The 20043-nt window shown below is 45.5% G+C and overlaps 1 protein-coding gene across 1 annotated transcript; it reads left to right on the top strand.

Moving 5' to 3' along the window:
- Positions 1 to 8533: 8533 nt before the first annotated feature.
- On the top strand, positions 8534 to 12861 carry LOC139550518 (myocilin-like). The gene is made up of 3 exons (XM_071361454.1): positions 8534 to 9612; positions 10286 to 10369; positions 11650 to 12861. Exons 1-3 carry the CDS (start codon positions 9129 to 9131, stop codon positions 12450 to 12452), a joined length of 1371 nt encoding a protein of 456 aa, XP_071217555.1. The 5' UTR covers positions 8534 to 9128; the 3' UTR covers positions 12453 to 12861.
- Positions 12862 to 20043: the final 7182 nt, after the last annotated feature.

Genomic DNA, 20043 nt, shown 5'->3' with positions numbered 1-20043 from the left:
TATGCATGCCAGTCTCTCTTGGCTAAGAGTTGAGGAGAGACTGACTGGATCACTTCTTCTTTTCATAAGAAACATTAATGTGTTGAAAATCCCAAATTGTTTGCATAGTCAACTTACACACAGCTCTGACACACACCCTTTCCCACCAGACATGCCACCAGGGGTCTTTTCATAGTCCCCAAATTCAAGAAAACATACAGTATTATGTAGAGCCCTTATTGCATGGAACTTCCTTCCATCTCATATTGCTCAAATTAACAGCAAACCTGGTTTCAAAAAACAGATAAAGCAACACCTCGCGGCACAACGCCTCTCCCCTATTTGACCTAGATAGTTTGTGTGTATTCATTGATATGTAGGCTATGTGTGCCTTTTTAAAAATGTATGTAGTTCTGTCCTTGAGCTGTTCTTGTCTAATGATGTTCTGTATTATGTCATTCTGTATTATGTTTCAAATTTTGTGTGTACCCCAGGAAGAGTAGCTGCTGCTTTTGCAACAACTAATGGGGATCCTAATAAAATATCAATCACCACAATGTAAATGACCCTTTACCCCACAATGTGTGGGCTAATGAGTGTGTTGGCCTCCACAAAATGAGCAAAATTCATAATTTGTTCTGAAACAAAATGTTTTGCCTCTCACCAGAGGCAGATCTGTTGTTTCCCAACCCTCAAGGCTGTTGGTAAAGGCTGTTGAAATTACCGATTTGAAATTGATTAGTCTGAGTAACTAATGTTGTCTGTTTGTCTGTTGACAGGCTGGCAACTTATTCCAGGTACCAGAAGTTATTTCCACAGTCCTTTTACTGTCCTGGATCACCACTTCAACTGTTTCTCTCTTTATCCCTTATGTTTGTCATGCGGGATCAGATGCATCGTCAACTTCCATGTCCCACTTCACTAATACTTCTCAAAATGTCTCAAGCTTCTGGGTCCATCTTCTGGATTTTTTTATGTAATTTTCTTTTCCTTTCTGAGGGGGGGAAGTATGTCATTCTTATTTAACTCAATGTATCTGTAACATAAGCCTTCCCTTTGGTATTCAGGAGTGGAAATCTGAAGTTGTTGCCAAGGATGCTGCTAGTATTATACCTTCAGGGTTTCTTGGAATCTTTAAAAAAAAACTGGTCTAAACTGGTCCAAGAGGAGATTTGAGTCTCAGTTTATTTTCTGAGTCTCTGCCAGGATGGTCATCCTCCTTGCTATTATTTTCTTCACTCTTTACTCCATCTGATGTACAGTATCTGTCCATTTATTCTCCTAGAAAATGTGACATGCACAACTCTTACAAAGATATACAATTCCTTCAGAAAGTGTTCACACACCTTTTCCTCGTGTTGTTGTGTTACAGCCTTTTCCTCGTGTTGTTGTGTTACAGCCTTTTCCTCGTGTTGTTGTGTTACAGCCTTTTCCTCGTGTTGTTGTGTTACAGCCTTTTCCTCGTGTTGCTGTGTTACAGACTTTTCCTCGTGTTGTTGTGTTACAGCCTTTTCCTCGTGTTGTTGTGTTACAGCCTTTTCCTCGTGTTGTTGTGTTACAGCCTTTTCCTCGTGTTGTTGTGTTACAGCCTTTTCCTCGTGTTGTTGTGTTACAGCCTTTTCCTCGTGTTGTTGTGTTACAGCCTTTTCCTCGTGTTGTTGTGTTACAGCCTTTTCCTCGTGTTGTTGTGTTACAGCCTTTTCCTCGTGTTGTTGTTACAGCCTTTTCCTCGTGTTGTTGTGTTACAGCCTTTTCCTCGTGTTGTTGTGTTACAGCCTTTTCCTCGTGTTGTTGTGTTACAGCCTTTTCCTCGTGTTGTTGTGTTACAGCCTGAATTGAAAACGAATTAAACATTTTGTGTCACTAGCATACACACAATACCCCATAATGTCAAAGTGGAATTATGTTTTTGCACATTTTTACAAATTAATAAAAAATGAAAAGCTGAAACGTCTTGAGTCAATAAGCATTCAATCCCTTTGTTATGGCAAGCCTAAATAAGTTCAGGAGTAAAAATGTGCTTAGCAAGTCACATAATAAGTTGCAAGGAATCCCTCTGTGTGCAATAATAGTGTTGAACATGATTTTTTTAATGACTATATAAGGGCTCAGGGCCAGACCCAGATGCAGACACGGGAGGCAGATGATGGTTTGAATATTTGATATTTATTAGTTCCAAAAGGGTGGCAAGAGAATGGTCGTAGGCAGGCAAAAGATCAAAACCAGATCAGAGTCCAGAAGGTACAGAATGGCAGGCAGGCTCGAGGTCAGGGCAGGCAGACTGGTCAGGCAGGCGGGTACGGAGTCCAGAAAACAGGCAAGGGTCAAAACCGGGAGGACTAGCAAAAGAGAGAATAGCAAAGGCAGGAGCACGGGAAAAACACGCTGGTTGACTTGAAACAGACTAGACGAACTGGCACAGAGAGACATGAAACAGGGATAAATACACTGGGGAAAATAAGCGACACCTGGAGGGGGTGGAGACAATCACAAGGACAGGTGAAACAGATCAGGGCGTGACCGACTACCTAATTTCTGTACCCCACACATATAATTATCTGTAAAGTCCCTCAGTCAAGCAGTGAATATCAAAAACAGATTCAACCACAAAGACCAAGGAGGTTTTCCAATGCCTCGCAAAGAAGGGCACCTATTAGTAGATGGGTAACAAAAAAATGCAGACATTGAATATCCCTTTGAGCATGGTGATGTTATTAATTACATTTTGGATGGTGTATCGATACACCCAGTCACTACAAAGATACAGGTGTCCTTCCTAACTCAGTTGCCGGAGAGGAAGGGAACCGCTCAGGGATTTCATCATGAGGCCAAAGGTGACTTTAAAACAGTTGCAGCTGTTATAGGAGAAAACTGAGGATGGATCAACAACATTGTAGTTATTCCACAATACTAACTTAAATGACAGAGTGAAAACATGCATCCTGTTTGCAGTAAGGCACTAAAGTAAAACTACAAAAAATGTGGCAAAGAAATTATCTTTATGTTTTGAATAAAAAGCGTTATGTTTGGGGCAAATCCAACTGAGTACCACTCTTCATATTTTAAAGCATGTTGGTGTCTACATCATGTTATGGGTATGTATGCTTGTTATCAGCAAGGACTAGGGAGTTTTCTTTAGGATAAAAAGAAACAGAATAGAGCTAAGCACAGGCAAAATCCTAGAGGAAAACCTGATTCAGTGTGCTTTCCAACAGACACTGGGAAACTAATTTACCTTTCAGCAGGACAATAACCTAAAACACAAGGCCAAATATACACTGGAGTTGCTTACCAATACGACACTGAATGTTCCTGAGTGGCCTAGTTACAGTTTTGACAAATCGGCTTGAAAATCTATGGCACGACTTGAAAATGGCTGTCTAGCAATGATCAACAATCAACTTGACATACTTTGAAGAATGTTTTAAAGAATAATGTGCAAATATTGTACCATCCAGGTGTGTAAAGCTCTTAGAAATGTACCCAGAAACACTCAGAGCTGTAATCGCTGCCAAAGGTGATTCTAACATGTATTGACTCAGGGTTGTGAATATGAGATATTTCTGTACTTAATTTTCAATACATTTGCAAAAATGTCTAAAAACATGTTTTATTTTTGTCATTATGGGTTATTGTGTGTAGGTGGTTGAGAAATCAAATATTTTATACATTTTGAATTCAGGCTGTAACACAACAAAATGTGGAATAAGTCAAGAGGTATGAATAGTTTCTAAAGTACACTCTGGGTGCTGTAGCCCAGCAGTAGTCAAACCACTTGGGCTGCTGATAAATCTAAAGAAATAACATTATCTGCTTTTGTGGTCTGTCTTTTTAATTGAACAAATACTAAATAAGCCATCCTAATTAAGTGCATGGCAGAGGCATCAGGAGTCCATTTTAAGCAGCAGTCTGGTGTCTCATTGGACTAAGGGATCACAAACACCACACAGACTGTTGATCTGCCATTCATCTGCCATTCATTCGGCAGGGTGTGTTTTAGGGACCCACCGACTGGTGGACCAATATTTTTGCGCGATTCTACATGTAGAATTGGTTTGCACTCAGTTACAAATTACAGGCGGCACTCTGTTCAGAGGTGCTAAGTACTCTTGGCCGGCAAATGCTACCGGTGTGTCCGTGCCCAAACAGTCCTGGCCCAAACAGTCCTGGCCCCTCACCGAGAGACTGCAGCTGACCGCCTGTAGACTGCCTGTATTTTCTCTGTGGCGACTATGAGGCAGGGGGCCAGGGGCCATGGACAGGGCTGGAGAAAAATAGGATGCCTGAAGCACCGTAACTTTACGTCAGAAAAAAACATTGGAGAGGTGAACGAACGTACGGTGGAAACACTGCTGGAGATTCCACAGTGAAACATGAAGTATATCCTGTTGAGCCAACCAGGGGAGTTTGAGTTTTATATTGTGGAACAAACACTTTTTAGTGAGTATGTGGTGAATTTGAGTTGGAAGCATAGGGGTGGATGACTGGGAAGGGGGGAGGGAATAGAAAATAAATCATCACTCAAGCAATGTTTTGAATTTGAGTCGACCGTAGCTGTGCCAAGAGTAAATATGCAAAAACCATTACTCCGTTCCCCCGAGGGGAGGGGGAGAGGAGATGGAGGATCTGTTATTATCTTAGTGATTCTCCCTGCTACCTCTTCTCTTCTGCAGATCCTCCATTCTCCCTATCATTTGTTTTTTTCTTTAAGCGACTATCGTGTCTGTGTAACGTTCGTCGTCGGGAGAAGGAGTGGAGGACCAAGGTGCTGCGTGGTAAGTGTTCATTATATTAATAAAACAACTGAACACAGAACAAAACAACAAAAACGACAAACGAACAGTCCTGTAAGGTGACGAAAAACACTAAACAGAAAATAACCACCCACAAACACAGGTGGGAACAGGCTACCTAAGTATGATTCTCAATCAGAGACAACGATAGACAGCTGCCTCTGATTGGGAACCATTACAGGCCAAACACATAGAAATACAAAACAAGGACAACATAGAACACCAGACATAGAATGCCCACCCAAACTCACGCCCTGACCAACCAAAATAGAGACATAAAAAGGATCTCTACGGTCAGGGCGTGACAGTACCCCCCCCCAAAGGTGCGGACTCCGGCCGCAAAACCTGAACCTATAGGGGAGGGTCTGGGTGGGCATTTCACCGCGGTGGCGGCTCTGGTGCGGGACGTGGACCCCGCTCCACCTTAGTCTTGGCCCACTTAGGTGGCGCCTCTGGAGCGGGGACCCTTTCCGCCGACCCCGGACCGGGGACCCTCACAGCGGGCCCCGGACAGGAGGGCGACTCCGGCTGCTCCGGACAGGAGGGAGACTCCGGCTGGGAGACTCCGGCTGCTCCTGACTGAAGCCCGTCGCTGGAGGCTCCGGACTAGAGGGCGTCGCTGGAGGCTCCGGACTAGAGGGCGTCGATGGAGGCTCCGGACTAGAGGGCGACGCTGGAGGCTCCGGACTAGAGGGCGTCGCTGGAGGCTCCGGACTAGAGGGCGTCGCTGGAGGCTCCGGACTAGAGGGCGTCGCTGGAGGCTCCGGACTAGAGGGCGTCGCTGGAGGCTCCGGATTAGAGGGCGTCGCTGGAGGCTCCGGATTAGAGGGCGTCGCTGGAGGCTCCGGACTAGAGGGCGACGCTGGAGGCTCCGGACTAGCGTCCTTCGTTGGAGGCCTCGTGGCATAACTCCTCACTGGAGGTTTCGTGCCATGCATCCTCACTGGAGGCTTCGTGCCATGCATCCTCACTGGAGGCTTCGTGCCATGGATCATCACTGGAGGCTTCGTGCCATGGATCATCACTGGAGGCTTCTTGCCATGGATCATCACTGGAGGCTTCTTGCCATGGATCATCACTGGAGGCTTCGTGCCATGGATCATCACTGGAATGGAGAGACCCACAGGAGGCCTGGCTCTGGGAGAAGGCACAGGACTCACCAGGCTGGGGAGACATGCAGGAGGGTTAGGGCTTAGCACATGCACAGAACTCACCAGGCTGGGGAGACATGCAGGAGGCCTTGTCCTTGGCCGAGGCACCGGATGCACTGGACCGTGGAGGCGTACTGGCGGTCTCGAGCGCAGAGCTAGCACAACTCTTCCTGGCTGGGTCCCCCCTGTAGCCAGGCAAGTGCGGGGAGTTGGAACAGGCCGCACTGGGCTGTGCTGGCGAACCGGGGATACCGTGCGTAGGGCTGGTGCAGTATACCCCGGGCCGAGGAGACGCACTGGAGACCAGATGCGCTGAGCCGGCATCATCCCTCATGGCTCGATGCCCACTCTAGCCCGGCCGATGCGAGGAGCTGCGATGTAGCGCACCGGGCTATGCGTGCGCACTGGGGACACCGTGCGCTTCACCGCATAACACGGTGCCTGCCCAGTCACTCTCTCGCCACGGTAAGCATGGGGAGTTGGCTCAGGTCTCCTACCTGAGTCCGCCAATCTCCCCGTGTGCCACCCCCCAAAAAAATTCTGGGGCTGCCTCTCGTGCCAGTTACCTCGCGCCAATTCCCCGTAGTGTCGCCGCACCGCTCTAGCTGCCTCCAGCTCCTCTTTCGGACGGTGATACTCCCCCGGCTGTGCCCAGGGTCCCTTGCCGTCCAAAATTTCCTCCCATGTCCAGGAGTCCATTTTCCCACGCTGCTTGGTCCTTTGGTGGTGGGTGGTTCTGTAACGTTCGTCGTCGGGAGAAGGAGAGGAGGACCAAGGTGCAGCGTGGTAAGTGTTCATTATTTTAATAAAACAACTGAACACTGAACAAAACAACAAAAACGACAAACGAACAGTCCTGTAAGGTGACGAAAAACACTAAACAGAAAATAACCACCCACAAACACAGGTGGGAACAGGCTACCTAAGTATGATTCTCAATCAGAGACAACGATAGACAGCTGCCTCTGATTGGGAACCATTACAGGCCAAACACATAGAAATACAAAACAAGGACAACATAGAACACCAGACATAGAATGCCCACCCAAACTCACGCCCTGACCAACCAAAATAGAGACATAAAAAGGATCTCTACGGTCAGGGCGTGACAGTCTGAGCCATGTGGTTCCAAACTGCTCCCCTGTCCCCTCCCTCAGTCATAAACATGTGTGTGTGTGTGTGTGTGTTGGCACTTCACAAAACTGGCCCCCAAAACCAACTGACAGACAGACCAACTGCCAGATCTCAAGCTGGTAGCAGGCCAGGGAGAGGGAAGAGTAGAGAGGGTGGCTAGCCAGAAGTTGAGCGAGAAAAGAGATGTTGGCTAGCCAGAAGGAAAGGAAAAGGGGGATACCTAGTCAGTTTTACAACTGAATGCCATCAACTGAAATGTGTCTTCCGCATTTAACCCAACCCCTCTGAATCAGAGAGGTGCGTGGGGCTGCCACAATCAACATCTCACGTTTTCGGCGCCCGGGGAACAGGAGGCGGGAGAAGAAGGTGGCTTGCCAGGGGGGCGGGGGAGAGAGGTGGGAGGACAGGGGGAAAGGGAGAAAGGAGACGGTGGCTAGCCAGAAGGAGGGGGGAGAAGAAGGTGGCTAGCCAGGGGGAGAGCGGTGGGAGGAGAAGGAGGCAGAGAGAGAAGAGAAGTGGGAGGTGGGGACTCCTGCATGTGAGGGGAAAGAAAGAGGAGGTGACTAAAACCCTGTCCCAACGTTCCTTAATGAATCACGTTGTAATGAAAGCTTTCTGTTACACAAGAGTGGGATGATGTCCAGTCAAATATTCCCTAATCATCCCCATCCTTTAGCTAGATTTATGATGGCAGAGTGAAGCAGCCAGATAAAGAAAACTATGGGTTAGGGAGGAAGGATGGACCGTCTGTGCTCACCACATTCCTAATCCTAACCACCCTCCAGACATCCTGCCCTGGCAGAGCAGAGTGCCCGACTGCCCTCAGGTGTACAGGTGAACTGGTTTTCCCTTAGATTTGGGACCAGGCTAAACTGGGTTGGCCTGTTGTGGGGGGCAAGGGGTGGACGGCAGCTGGACATCCCAGACCTGTTTAGACTAAGACAAGCAGACAGGATGCAATAGTACATTCGCTGAACCTTAGCCCAGAGCTTACCTGTACTTCACACCTAAAATGCAGGTGCATAGGACGCTACCTAACTGGTGATAAATCCAAGAGATATTGGACATTGTGCCTGGGGAGAGTTTAATCATATGGTGATTTCATTATATAACTATCGGCTATAAAGGAAGTAAACACTGAGTAGCCATCGTTACTATGATAAAGTGGATCAGACAGACAGACACAAAGATGTTCAGTATAGACAAATACAACCTATGTTTTGATAAATAACTGCAGACATACAGTATACTGCAGACAAACAACTATTACAGACAGACACAATAAAACATAGACAGAAAAAAACGGTGTTAAATTAACTCTATCTCAGAACACATGGTGTCACACCGCCTAGCTACTACCCCCCCCCCCCCCCCTCCCCCCCATGCCCCATCTCAGATGTGCAGCCATGATCCTTGTCCCCTCCCACACTATGCTAGTTGACTGTATAAATATCCCACTTGCAGCGTGTTCTAACTCAGAGAACAACAGACAGTGACAAAAGACCAGGGAGAGGGAGAAGAGACAGAACAATAACACAACCAAAAGACCAGGGAGAGGGAGAAGAGACAGAACAATAACACAACCAAAAGACCAGGGAGAGGGAGAAGAGACAGAACAATAACACAACCAAAAGACCAGGGAGAGGGAGAAGAGACAGAACAATAACACAACCAAAAGACCAGGGAGAGGGAGAAGAGACAGAACAATAACAATAACACAACCAAAAGACCAGGGAGAGGGAGAAGAGACAGAACAATAACACAACCAAAAGACCAGGGAGAGGGAGAAGAGACAGAACAATAACACAACCAAAAGACCAGGGAGAGGGAGAAGAGACAGAACAATAACAAAACCAAAAGAAGGAAAGGAAGAAAAAAATATCATTACTACGCAAAGTCAGAAATAAAGAGACCACGCAAAGAATTCAACAGGATATAAACCTGATCTCGGCTGAAAGGTTCCATCACAGGTCCTCTGATCCATCAGAAAGAAAGAAAGAGAACAACTCCTGAAGGACCAAGAGAGTGATCCAGTCTGAGACCCAGGTGATCCATCCACCTGTCCTCCAGAATGTGGCTCCAGGTTGCCTTGTGTCTGTCCTGCCTGGTTCTGAGCTCCCAGAGCCAGGACAGAGCCTCCCTGAGACGCTCCAATGACCACACCGGGCGCTGTCAGTACACCTTCACCGTGGACAACCCTGCCGAGGCGAGCTGCCCCGGGGCCAGCGGAGGACCAGATATGGAGGGGGTGAAATCTCGTCTCACCCTGCTGGAGGCCCTGGTCAGCAGGCTGCTGGGGGGCAAGGGAGCAGGGGGAGAGGGTCCGGGGGCTGGGGGAGACAAGACCATCCAGGAAGCATACTCCCAGGCCATGAGAGATAAGAGCCAGCTGCAGGGGGACAAGGAGCAGCTGAACAGGCAGGTGCAGGGGCTCCAGAGGAGGGTGGACGAACTGAGTGCGGAGGCTGAGACACTGCGACAGAGACCCTGCCACAAGCACCAAGCCACTGGAGCAGGACTCCCACTTCACAAGCTCAACCAGAGACCAGCCAGCGGTGAGTCTCTACTGTCTCACATCATCACTTATAACCCACCCCTGAACTGTGTGAAAATGAATTATTATATATACTTTTAGAGAAAAGAGTTCCTAAAGGGTTCCTCAGCTGTCCCCATAGGAGCCCTTTTTGGTTCCTGATAGAACCATCTGTAGAAAGCATTCTACATGGAACCAAAAAGTGTTCTTCAAAAGGTTATCATATGGGGACAGCTGAAGAACCCTTTAAGTTTCTAGATAGCACCTTTTTTTCTAGGAGTGTATGTGAGTTAGGAACTGTGGATGGTGAGTGTTTGTTTATCTGATCTGGTCAAAATCAAAGTGTTATAATGTAAACTGAGTGGAGTACAGGTCAGGTTTCAGAATGCACTGCTTGGTTGCGTTAGCGGAATGGTATTTACCACACGGATGCTCCTTTTACAACTCTGTCACTTGTGCGTGTTGCATGTTGGTTTAAGTGTCTGTGATCCTTTGGGGAATGTAATAACTTAAATAGGGGGCTGCGCTGCATGTCAAATGACTGGAGCACATATCAAGATGCCTTCATGTTGTCAGTGTGTCATCTTTGAATGTGTTCAGGATTATTGATGCTGTATGTTTTGAGTTATTTATGACTTCAGCCACCAAATAAACCATTGAATAAAATGTTATTTCTCTCTCTCTCTTCCTCTCAGACTCTCTCTATCAGGAGATGAAGGCAGAGGTGACTGAGGTCCCAGCATCACGTCTCATTCAAGACGCTGGGCAGAACCACACAGGTCGTTTTTTGGGATTGTTTTTGTTTTTGGGAACAAAACATTTAGAGTACAGATTATTGTATGGGACAATATACCAAAAAAATTGAGAAAGACATTTTTTATTGAGTAAATATATTTATTGGTTTCTTTTCATTGTGAAAAGAGATATGGAAAATGTAATGAATTGAATGTTATTTGTTGATGTAAAAATCAAAATGTACAGATTTTAAGGTTGGATTTGGGGTGGGGTCGACAGAAATTCTGGCAAAACAATGGGGTCCTGTTGAAAAAGTTTGAAAACTACTGCTCTAACTTGTATCTACCTCCCCCTGGTGGCTTCTTAAAGTCACTACACACCAACTACACTGAACAAAAATATAAATGCAACATGCAACAATATCAAAGATTTTACTGTTACAGTTCATATGAGGAAATCAGTCTATTTAAATAAATGTATTAGGCCCTAATCTATGGATTTCAGATGACTGGGAATACAGATATGCATCTGTTGGTCACAGATACAGTATCTTCAACAAATTGGGCCTCACAATGGGCCTCAGGATCTCATCACGGTATTTCTGTGCATTCAAATAGCCATCGATAAAATGCAATTGTGTTCATTGTCCATAGCCTACCCATACCATAACCCCACTGCCACCATGGAACACTCTGTTCACAATGTTGACATCAACAAACCACTCGCCCGCCCACACAACACCATACACGTTTTCTACGGTTGTGAGGCCGGTCGGACATACTGCTAAATTCTCTAAAACTGCACGCTCCCTCAAAACTTGAGACATCTGTGGCATTGTATTGTGTGACAAAACTGCACATTTTGGAGTGGTCTTTTATTGTCCCCAGCAAAAGGTGCACCTGTTTAATGATCATGAGGTTTAACCAGCTTCTTGATATGCCACACCTGTCAGGTGGATGGATTATCTTAGCAAATGATAAATGCTCACTAACAGGGATGTAAACAAATATGTGCACAAAATTTGAGAGAAATAAGCTTTTGTGAGTATGGAAAATTTCTGGGATCGTTTATTTCAGCTCATTAAACATGGGACTAACAGTTTACATGTTGTGCTTATATTTTTGTTCAGTGTATAATGTATATGCACGTCACCTCTAAAAACTAAAATAAATGAGAGATGACCATAAAGGTAGTGATCGTGATAATGAAATTTGAGAAAAATGTACTGTATATTTCACAAAGCACATATTCCAATTTACTTGACATAATTCCCTTGTGGAGACAAAGATTGAATTTAATGTAACTACCCTCTATCTGTGTCCAGGCTGTGGTGAGCTGGTGTCTGTGGGAGAGCCCGTCCTGCACCGAAAGGCTGACAGCATCACAGGGAAGTACGGGGTGTGGCTGCAGGACCCTGAGCCCATGGCCTCTCCATACGGAAACAAGACGGTGTGGCGCATCGACACAGTGGGCACGGACGTGCGCCAGCTTTTCGCCTATGAGGACATGGAGCAGTTTGCCAAGGGCTTCCCCATGAAGGTTATGGTGCTGCCAGAGCCCGTGGAGAGCACAGGGGCCACCCTGTACCGCGGCTCCCTCTACTACCAGCGCCGACGCAGCCGCACCCTGCTCCGCTACGACCTTGCCTACGAGAGCCTGGCGGCACGCCTGGACCTCCCCCACGCTGGCTTCCACGGCCAGCACCCCTACTCCTGGGGCGGCTACACAGACATTGACCTGGCGGTGGACGAGCAGGGCCTGTGGGCCATCTACAGCACCAGCAAGGCCAAGGGAGCCATCGTGGTGTCCCAGCTGGACTCTGAGAGCCTGGAGGTGAAGAGGAGCTGGGAGACCAACATCAGGAAGAACACAGTGGCTAACTCCTTCATGATCTGCGGTCGGCTCTACACGGTGGCCAGCTACACCGCCCCAGACACCACCGTCAACCACGTGTTCGACACGGCCACCGGCCAGGGCCGAGGCATGGCGGTGCCCTTTAAGAACCACTACCGCTACAACAGCATGGTGGACTACAACCACGCCCAGAGGAAGCTCTACGCCTGGGACAACTTCCACATGATCACCTACAATGTCAGCTTGGGGAGACCCAGCAGAAGCAGCCAATAAGAGGAGGCTGGGGATGATGGACTGGTGTGGCGTGAACTCATACGCTGTTACTAGAATTTTATCAACCAACAACCTTACTAACAGCTTTATAATCAGATCACAGCGAGGCCTGTTGCTACTCTGTCTACTACAATGCATTTTTTTCTACTAATGTAAATAAGTGAATGAATGAATCTTACAATAAAATGAATGGCAGGAGATTCACTAAGGTGGAACTCCATGTAAACAGTCTGAGATATTGCTCTTCCTGTATTATATACGATGTATTTTACTTATTTTCATATAAAAATGTACTGTACTGTCCATGTTGAGTCTAAATTCAAGTTGTATCTTCACTATTGTGTATTATATGTGCTCCAATTACCATTTGTATGTCATTTTATCAATAAATATTAAAATGACAGATGTCCCTAAAGAGCTGATCAGTCTGCATTTGTTCAGTCCAGAGGCACGCCCCCCTCAGAGAGAGACACAGCTGCATGTGAGCTCTCACATTTTTCAACATGTTTTTTATAAAAGGATAGATTTGGAATTAGATAAACTTGGATTTTTCGGCAGGTACATATGCAGGATGCTACCCTTCACAGCATGGCCTTCACTCCAGATCAAAACTCCAAACCTACAACCTAATTTTGACCAAAATTAACCATAGAGATTACTGCTTCCAAGGTTTTTCTTTTTCCAAGCTATACGGAGGGTGCTCTAGCAAACAAACAGCAGAGACCTGAGGACACCATCCAACCTGGAAATGAGTGAGTAGTGTTTGATCTGATGCTATTTTGAAAGCCAAGAATAAAAAGAAAAAATTGAAAAAATTAAATATAAAGTACATTACAATGATATATTTGACTTTATGGGGACTGAATGCTGAGTTAAGGCTGTCAGGCTTGCAAGGACAGACCAGATACAAATTCAATTAGCACCAAGGTGTGAAGTAAAAGGTGCCGAGACCTTTGGGTCCAACAAGTGGCAGGAGTCTTTGAAGCGTCCTCTGAAGCCCCCTCCTGCTGTCCAGAGATCAGTCACTGGCATTTTCTACAAGAAATCTGCCTCCATAAATAAAAGCTTCTCCCAAGTGGGTGTGACACCTACTCCCATTGCCTGCTGCACTGCTGCTTGGATTCCACCTGCCGATCTGTTCATCGTCTGCCCTGGCCTGTCTCCCCCTGTCTGGTATAGGTCTCCCCCCCTCTCTCCCAAGATTTTGCTCGCCTCCAGCACTCACGCACTGTTGGGGCGAGTGACTCTGAACTTACAATGGCTAGCCCCAAGTCGTTATATATATAATTTTTTTATTGTGCATTTTGCTACTTGCCTCATGACTCCTGCATACTTTGTTGACTACAAACTTTCTTTACCCAACCGTGGGAAGACTATGTTTGTTCCCACACTCGGGACTCTGACTCACTATTGGTTACACAGACTTTTGGCCTCCCGTCCTATTCTAACCACCTCTCGCCGGCTTTGTATTCATGTTACCTGATGAAATTGCTGTACAATATGATCTTGTTGTCATCTGATGCACATTCAGATGTCATAATTCAGCACTGCAGAGCTCTCCCTCTACTATGCCATGCCTTGATTGTATTACTGTTGATGATATCTGGAAATGTGCATGTACATTCTGGCCCATCTACTGTTGCTAGCCCCAATTCTGACTTGTGCTCTGATACCTGCTTCACTGATTTCTGCTCGCGTAAAAGCCTGGGTTTTCTGCACATTAACACTAGAAGCTTATTACCTAAAATGGATCAATTGAAAGTGTGGGTTCACAGCTCCAATCCAGATGTGTTGGTCATTACTGAGACGTGGTTAAGGAAGAGTGTTTTGAATACTGATGTTAACCTTTCTGGTTAAAACCTTTTTCGGCAAGACAGATCTTACAAAGGTGGGGGTGGCAATCTTTACCAAGGAACACCTTCAGTGCTCGGTTGTCTCCACCAAGTCTGTCCCCAAACAATTTGATTTGCTGGTTTTAAGCATTAAACTTTCAAATAGCTCTTTGTTGACTGTTGCTGGGTGGTATCGTCCTCCATCAGCACCGGCCTGTACCCTACCTGCCCTTAGCGCTCTCCTGGCCCCTTACACTAAATCAGAATATGTGCTGCTTGGTGACCTGAACTGGGACATGCTTAAACCACCTGACCAAGTCCTAAAGCAATGGGACTCCCTAAATCTTTCTCAGATTATTATGACTCTAAACACCCAGAAAAGGCTACTCTCCTCGATGTTATCCTCACAAATAATCCTGATAGGTATCAGTCTGGTGTTTTCTCTAATGACCTTAGTGATCACTGTTTTACAGCCTGTGTTCGTAATGGCTGCTCAGTGAAACGATCTGTCCTGATTTGTCATAGACTCTTGCTAAAAACTTCAATGAGCAAGCCTTCCTTCATGAACTGGCCTCCGTAAAATGGTATAGAATCAGCTTGATCCCCTCTGTCAAAGATGATTGGACCTTATTTTTTTATATTTTCAGTGGTATTGTTAACAAACAGGCCCCCATAAAGAAAATTAGAATTAAAAACAGGTTCAGCCCCTGGTTCGACCGTGATTGTCACATTCTGACCATAGTTCTTTTGATTTTCTTTGTTAGTTGGTCAAGGCATGAGTTGGGTGGGTAATCTATGTTTTCTATTTCTGTGTTGGTTTTCTCTGTTTGGCCTGATATGGTTCTCAATCAGTGGCAGCTGTCAATCGTTGTCCCTGATTGGGAACCATATTTAGGTAGCCTGTTTTCTGTTGGGTTTTGTGGGTGGTTGTCTTCAGTCTTTGTGTGTCTGCACCAGATAGGACTGTTTCGGTTTTCACTTTGTTGTTTTTTTGTATTTTGAGTTGTTCACTTCATTAAATAAGATGAACAATTACCACGCTGCGCATTGGTCCTCTGATCCTTCAAACTTCTCCTCCTCAGACGAGGAAGACGACAGCCGTTACAGTGATCTTGCAGAGTTACTCCACCTCAAGAATTCCATTTGGCGAAAGGCTCAGCACACGCATACTGTCACGCCCTGGCCTTAGTTATCTTTGTTTTCTTTATTATTTTAGTTAGGTCAGGGTGTGACATGGGATGTTTGTGTGTTTTTGTCTAGTCGAGGGTGTTTGTAGTGTCTAGGGGTTTTTGGTAGAGTTTATGGGGTTGTGTTCAGTGTAGGTGTCTAGGTATGTCTATGGTTGCCTGAGTGGTTCTCAATCAGAGACAGCTGTCTATCGTTGTCTCTGATTGGGAGCCATATTTAAGGCAGCCATAGGCAGTAGACAGGTTGTGGGTAATTGTCTATGTCTAAACGTTAGTAGCGTGTGTCTGCACTTTTGTTTTGCAGCGTCACGGTTGTTTTTGTTAGTTTGTGAAAGTGTTTTGTTTCGTGTTCATCTTCTCTCAATAAAAAGGAAGATGTATTCGTATCACGCTGCGCCTTGGTCCACTCTTTCACCTCAAGACGATCGTGACACATACTCATGCTGACTGGCTATTGTTTAGGCAAATGAGAAATAAGTGCACTCAGGCAATCCGGAAGGCCAAAGTTAGTTACTTTAAAGCGCAGTTCTCTCTCTGTGGGTCTAACCCCAAGAAGTTCTGGAAAACGGTTAAAGACCTGGAGAAAAAACCCTCCTCACAGCTGCCCATGTCCCTTAAAGTTGATGATGTGGTTGTTACTGACAAGGAGCACATGGCTGAGCTCTTTAATCACCACTTCATTTAGTCAGGATTCCTATTTGACTCAGCCATGCCTCCTCGCCCATCCAATATTTCCTCATCTCCCACCCCTTCTAATGTGACTATCCCAGATGCTTCTCCCTCTTTTTCCCCTGCCCCGCTACAAAGTTTCTCCCTGCAGGCAGTCACTAAGTCTGAGGTGACTTGACCCCAAAAACCCATCTGGGTCAGATGGTTTAGACTCTGTCTTTAAGGTTGCTGCCCCTATCATCGCCAAGCCCATCTCCAACCTTTTAACCTGTCTCTCCTCTCTGGGGAGGTTCCCATTGCTTGGAAGGCAGCCATGGTTTGTCCTTTATTTAAAGGGGGAGATCATCAAGCTGATCCTAAATGTTATAGACCTATTTCTATTTTGCCCTGTTTATCAAAAGTGGCTTTCTTGATGTCTATAGTATTCTTTTGGGTATGCAATCTGGTTTCCGCTCACGTTATGGATGTGTCACTGCAACCTTAAAGGTCCTCAATGATGTCACCATTGCCCTTGGTTCTAAGCAATATTGTGCTGCTATTTTTATTGACTTGGCCAAAGCTTTTGATACGGTAGACCATTCCATTCTTGTGGGCCGGCTAAGGATTATTGGTGTCTCTGAGGGGTCTTTGGGCTGGTTTGCTAACTACCTCTCTCAAAGAGTGCAGTGTATAAAGTCAGAAAATCTTCTGTCTCAGCCACTGCCTGTCACCAAGGGAGTATCCACGCACTTCTCAATTTACATCAACAACACAGCTCAGACAGTAGGAAGCTCTCTCATCCATTTATATGCAGATGATACAGTCTTATACTCAGCTGTGCCCTCCCTGGATTTTGTGTTAAATGCTCTACAACAAAGCTTTCTTAGTGTCCAACAAGCTTTCTCTACCCTTAACCTTGTTCTGAATACCTCCAAAACAAAGGTCATGTGGTTTGGTAAGAAGAATGCCCCACTTCCCACAGGTGTTTTTAGTTCCTCTGAGGGTTTAGAGCTTGAGGTAGTCACCTCATACAAGTACTTGGGAGGATGGCTAAACGGTGCACTGTTCTTCTCTCAGCACATATCAAAGCTGCAGGCTAAAGTTAAATCTAGACTTGGTTTCCTTTATCGTAATCGCTCTTCTTTCACCCCAGCTGCCAAACTAACCCTGGTTCAGATGACCATCCTACCTATGCTAGATTACGGTAACATAATTTATAGATCGGCAGGTAAGGGTGCTCTCGAGCGGCTAGATTTTCTTTACCATTCGGCCATCAGATTTGCCACCAATGGTCCTTATAGGACACATCACTGCACTCTATACTCCTCATCACTGTATACCCGTCGCAAGACCCACTGGTTGATGCTTATTTATAAAACCCTCTTAGGCCTCACTCCCCCCTATCTGAGATATCTACTGCAGCCCTCATCCTCCACATACAACACCCAGTCACATTCTGTTAAAGGTCCCCAAAGCACACACATCCCTGGGTCGCTCCTCTTTTCAGTTCGCTGCAGCTAGCGACTGGAATGAGCTGCAACAAACACTCAAACTGGACAGTTTTATCTCAATCTCTTCATTCAAAGGCTCAATCATGGACACTTACTGACAGTTGTGGCTGCTTTGTGGGATGTATTGTTGTCTCTACCTTCTTGCCCTTTGTGCTGTTGTCTGTGCTCAATGTTTGTACCATGTTTTGTGCTGCTACCATGCTGTGTTGTCATGTGTTGCTGCCTTGCTATGTTGTTGTCTTAGGTCTCTCTTTATGTAGTGTTGTCTCTGTTGTTGTGATGTGTGTTTTGTCCTATATTTCTATTGCATTTATTTATTTATTTTAATCCCAGGCCCCCATCCCCGCAGGAGGCCTTTTACTTTTTGGGTAAGCCGTCATTGTAAATAAGAATTTGTTCTTAACTGGCTTGCTTAGTTAAATAAAGGTTCAATACAAAATAAATTAAAAAAAATTCAATTACATTTGAACAATTTGCCCTGAGGATTTTCATGACCACACATCCAATACTAACACTTGAGGATATAACTGCATGTTGAAAAAGCCACCCAAAGCCTTGACATGCACAGTAAACTACAGAATAAGCCACAGTACACAAAGAGCAAAGCATTTCAGAAGAGACGATGCAGGTTTGTTTTTAATCGGTCATGTGGTGCCATCTGCTGGCCAGTAGTTGACATGTCTAGTATTATTTCAATGAGTTCTAAGAAATTAGCTATGTAGCCTGGAATCTACATTGAGCCATATTCAGTGTGGATTCCAGGCTAACAGCTATGTGCCTATAGAATAGTCCGTAGGTCTATAGTTTAGGTGCTGTAATAAATGTTGTTTTTATTTGACCTTAACACATAGCTATAATACTGATATAATGCCTTCCTTATTAAAGCAGACTTTGTTGCAAATATCTTGCTACACCCCACAGTTAAACACGTACTGCCCGTAACAGATACTAACCTCACTCCCACACGCAGTGGAGGATGGCTGACTCAGACCTTTTATGACCACTGATAAGGCAGGCATGCCACTACACGAGCACGCACACGCACATGCACACACACACACACCCTTGTTTCAGGCTGGGTTTCCAAGAACAAAGAACAGTGTCAAGAACCAATGGGACATTGACACCAGCCTGGAGGGGACGGGCCTCCACTTACAACGACCAGTCAGGAGCACGAACTACCAGAATCTACCTACGTCATTCACTGTATAAAATGTACTGCACAATATGTTTCGGGACTCTCTTCTGCTAGTTCCTTCTGAGCTAAATGAACGAGTCCGTGCACGCTTTGCTCAGATATCTTTACCTCCGAATAAACTGTCTTACTATACCTTATCCACCTCGTCCAGCGTCTCAACTTGGTCTCATTTCTCAAGTAACGATTCATCAACAGTGCTGATTACTTCATCAACCTAGCCTGGAATCGGTGTGCTTCATCAACACATTGCCACTTCATCAACATAGCAACCGGAGCATTTGGACTGAGCTAGCTAGTCTCTAATTCTGACCTCCATAATGGCTTGAACCAAGTGTTATGTAAACTGTTAACCCCTAGGGACATTTCTGTTGGGGGGGGGGTTCTACAGAATGTTGGTATGGGTGGGCATTCAACAACACTGGGGAGGGTAGGTATTGCTAGGGTGTTACCACCGTGTGTGTGTGGCAACACTGTAAGGAGACTAATAATGACACTCGGCAGCAGCTGCTGTGCACACTAATGGAAACTTTGCTTGGGGTGGGTATGGTACCATTTCACCCCCACACAGACAGAAACATACACGACAATAGGGCAATACCACACTGTATATGGAATGGGTCTCTTAACCAGGAACCATGCATGATTTTTATGTCTCATTCTCACTGTTTTAACAACAGAATTTCACTTCCTCTCTGAAATAAACTTTGTTGTTCGATACTTCCCTTCGTTTTATCCTATTTCAGTGTGAAAGTCATAGGTTGGCAACGTCTTGACTGTGTCATTATCTAACACTGTCTGTCACTTACCAGTAGAACCTGTGACACACAATTAAAACAATATATCGTTAATTCTTGCAAACCCATCAAAAAATATGTATATTTTCAAACGACAATAGCTATGGGGCTTGTTAAGGCTGCGAAGGTTCAACTGAGATACGTGTTCAACGTGCTTCTACACCTGCATTGCTTGCTGTTTGGGGTTTTAGGCTGGGTGTCTGTACAGCACTTCGAGATATTAGCTGATGTACGAAGGGCTATATAAAATAAACTTGATTTGATTTGAGATAGGAACAATATCACACCTGAACTTGGTTAAAATAATTGTTTAATTCAAAAGTTAATAAATGGCAAATGCAATTTCCGTATATACGGGTTCACTGTAACATCACGCAGGATGAAAACAGAGAAGACACTTGTTCCTGACAAAGATATTATA

Source organism: Salvelinus alpinus, chromosome 23 (genome assembly GCF_045679555.1).
Source record: "Salvelinus alpinus chromosome 23, SLU_Salpinus.1, whole genome shotgun sequence".
Taxonomy (NCBI): domain Eukaryota; kingdom Metazoa; phylum Chordata; class Actinopteri; order Salmoniformes; family Salmonidae; genus Salvelinus; species Salvelinus alpinus.
This window is presented reverse-complemented; position numbering and strand designations above follow the sequence as displayed.

Coding starts and splice junctions, on each gene's coding strand:
- LOC139550518 (XM_071361454.1), top strand. CDS start 9,129: ATGTGGCTCCAGGTTGCCTTGTGTCTGTCCTGCCTGGTTCTGAGCTCC. Junction 9,613..10,285: donor CAACCAGAGACCAGCCAGCG/GTGAGTCTCTAC, acceptor TCTTCCTCTCAG/ACTCTCTCTATCAGGAGATG. Junction 10,370..11,649: donor CGCTGGGCAGAACCACACAG/GTCGTTTTTTGG, acceptor ATCTGTGTCCAG/GCTGTGGTGAGCTGGTGTCT.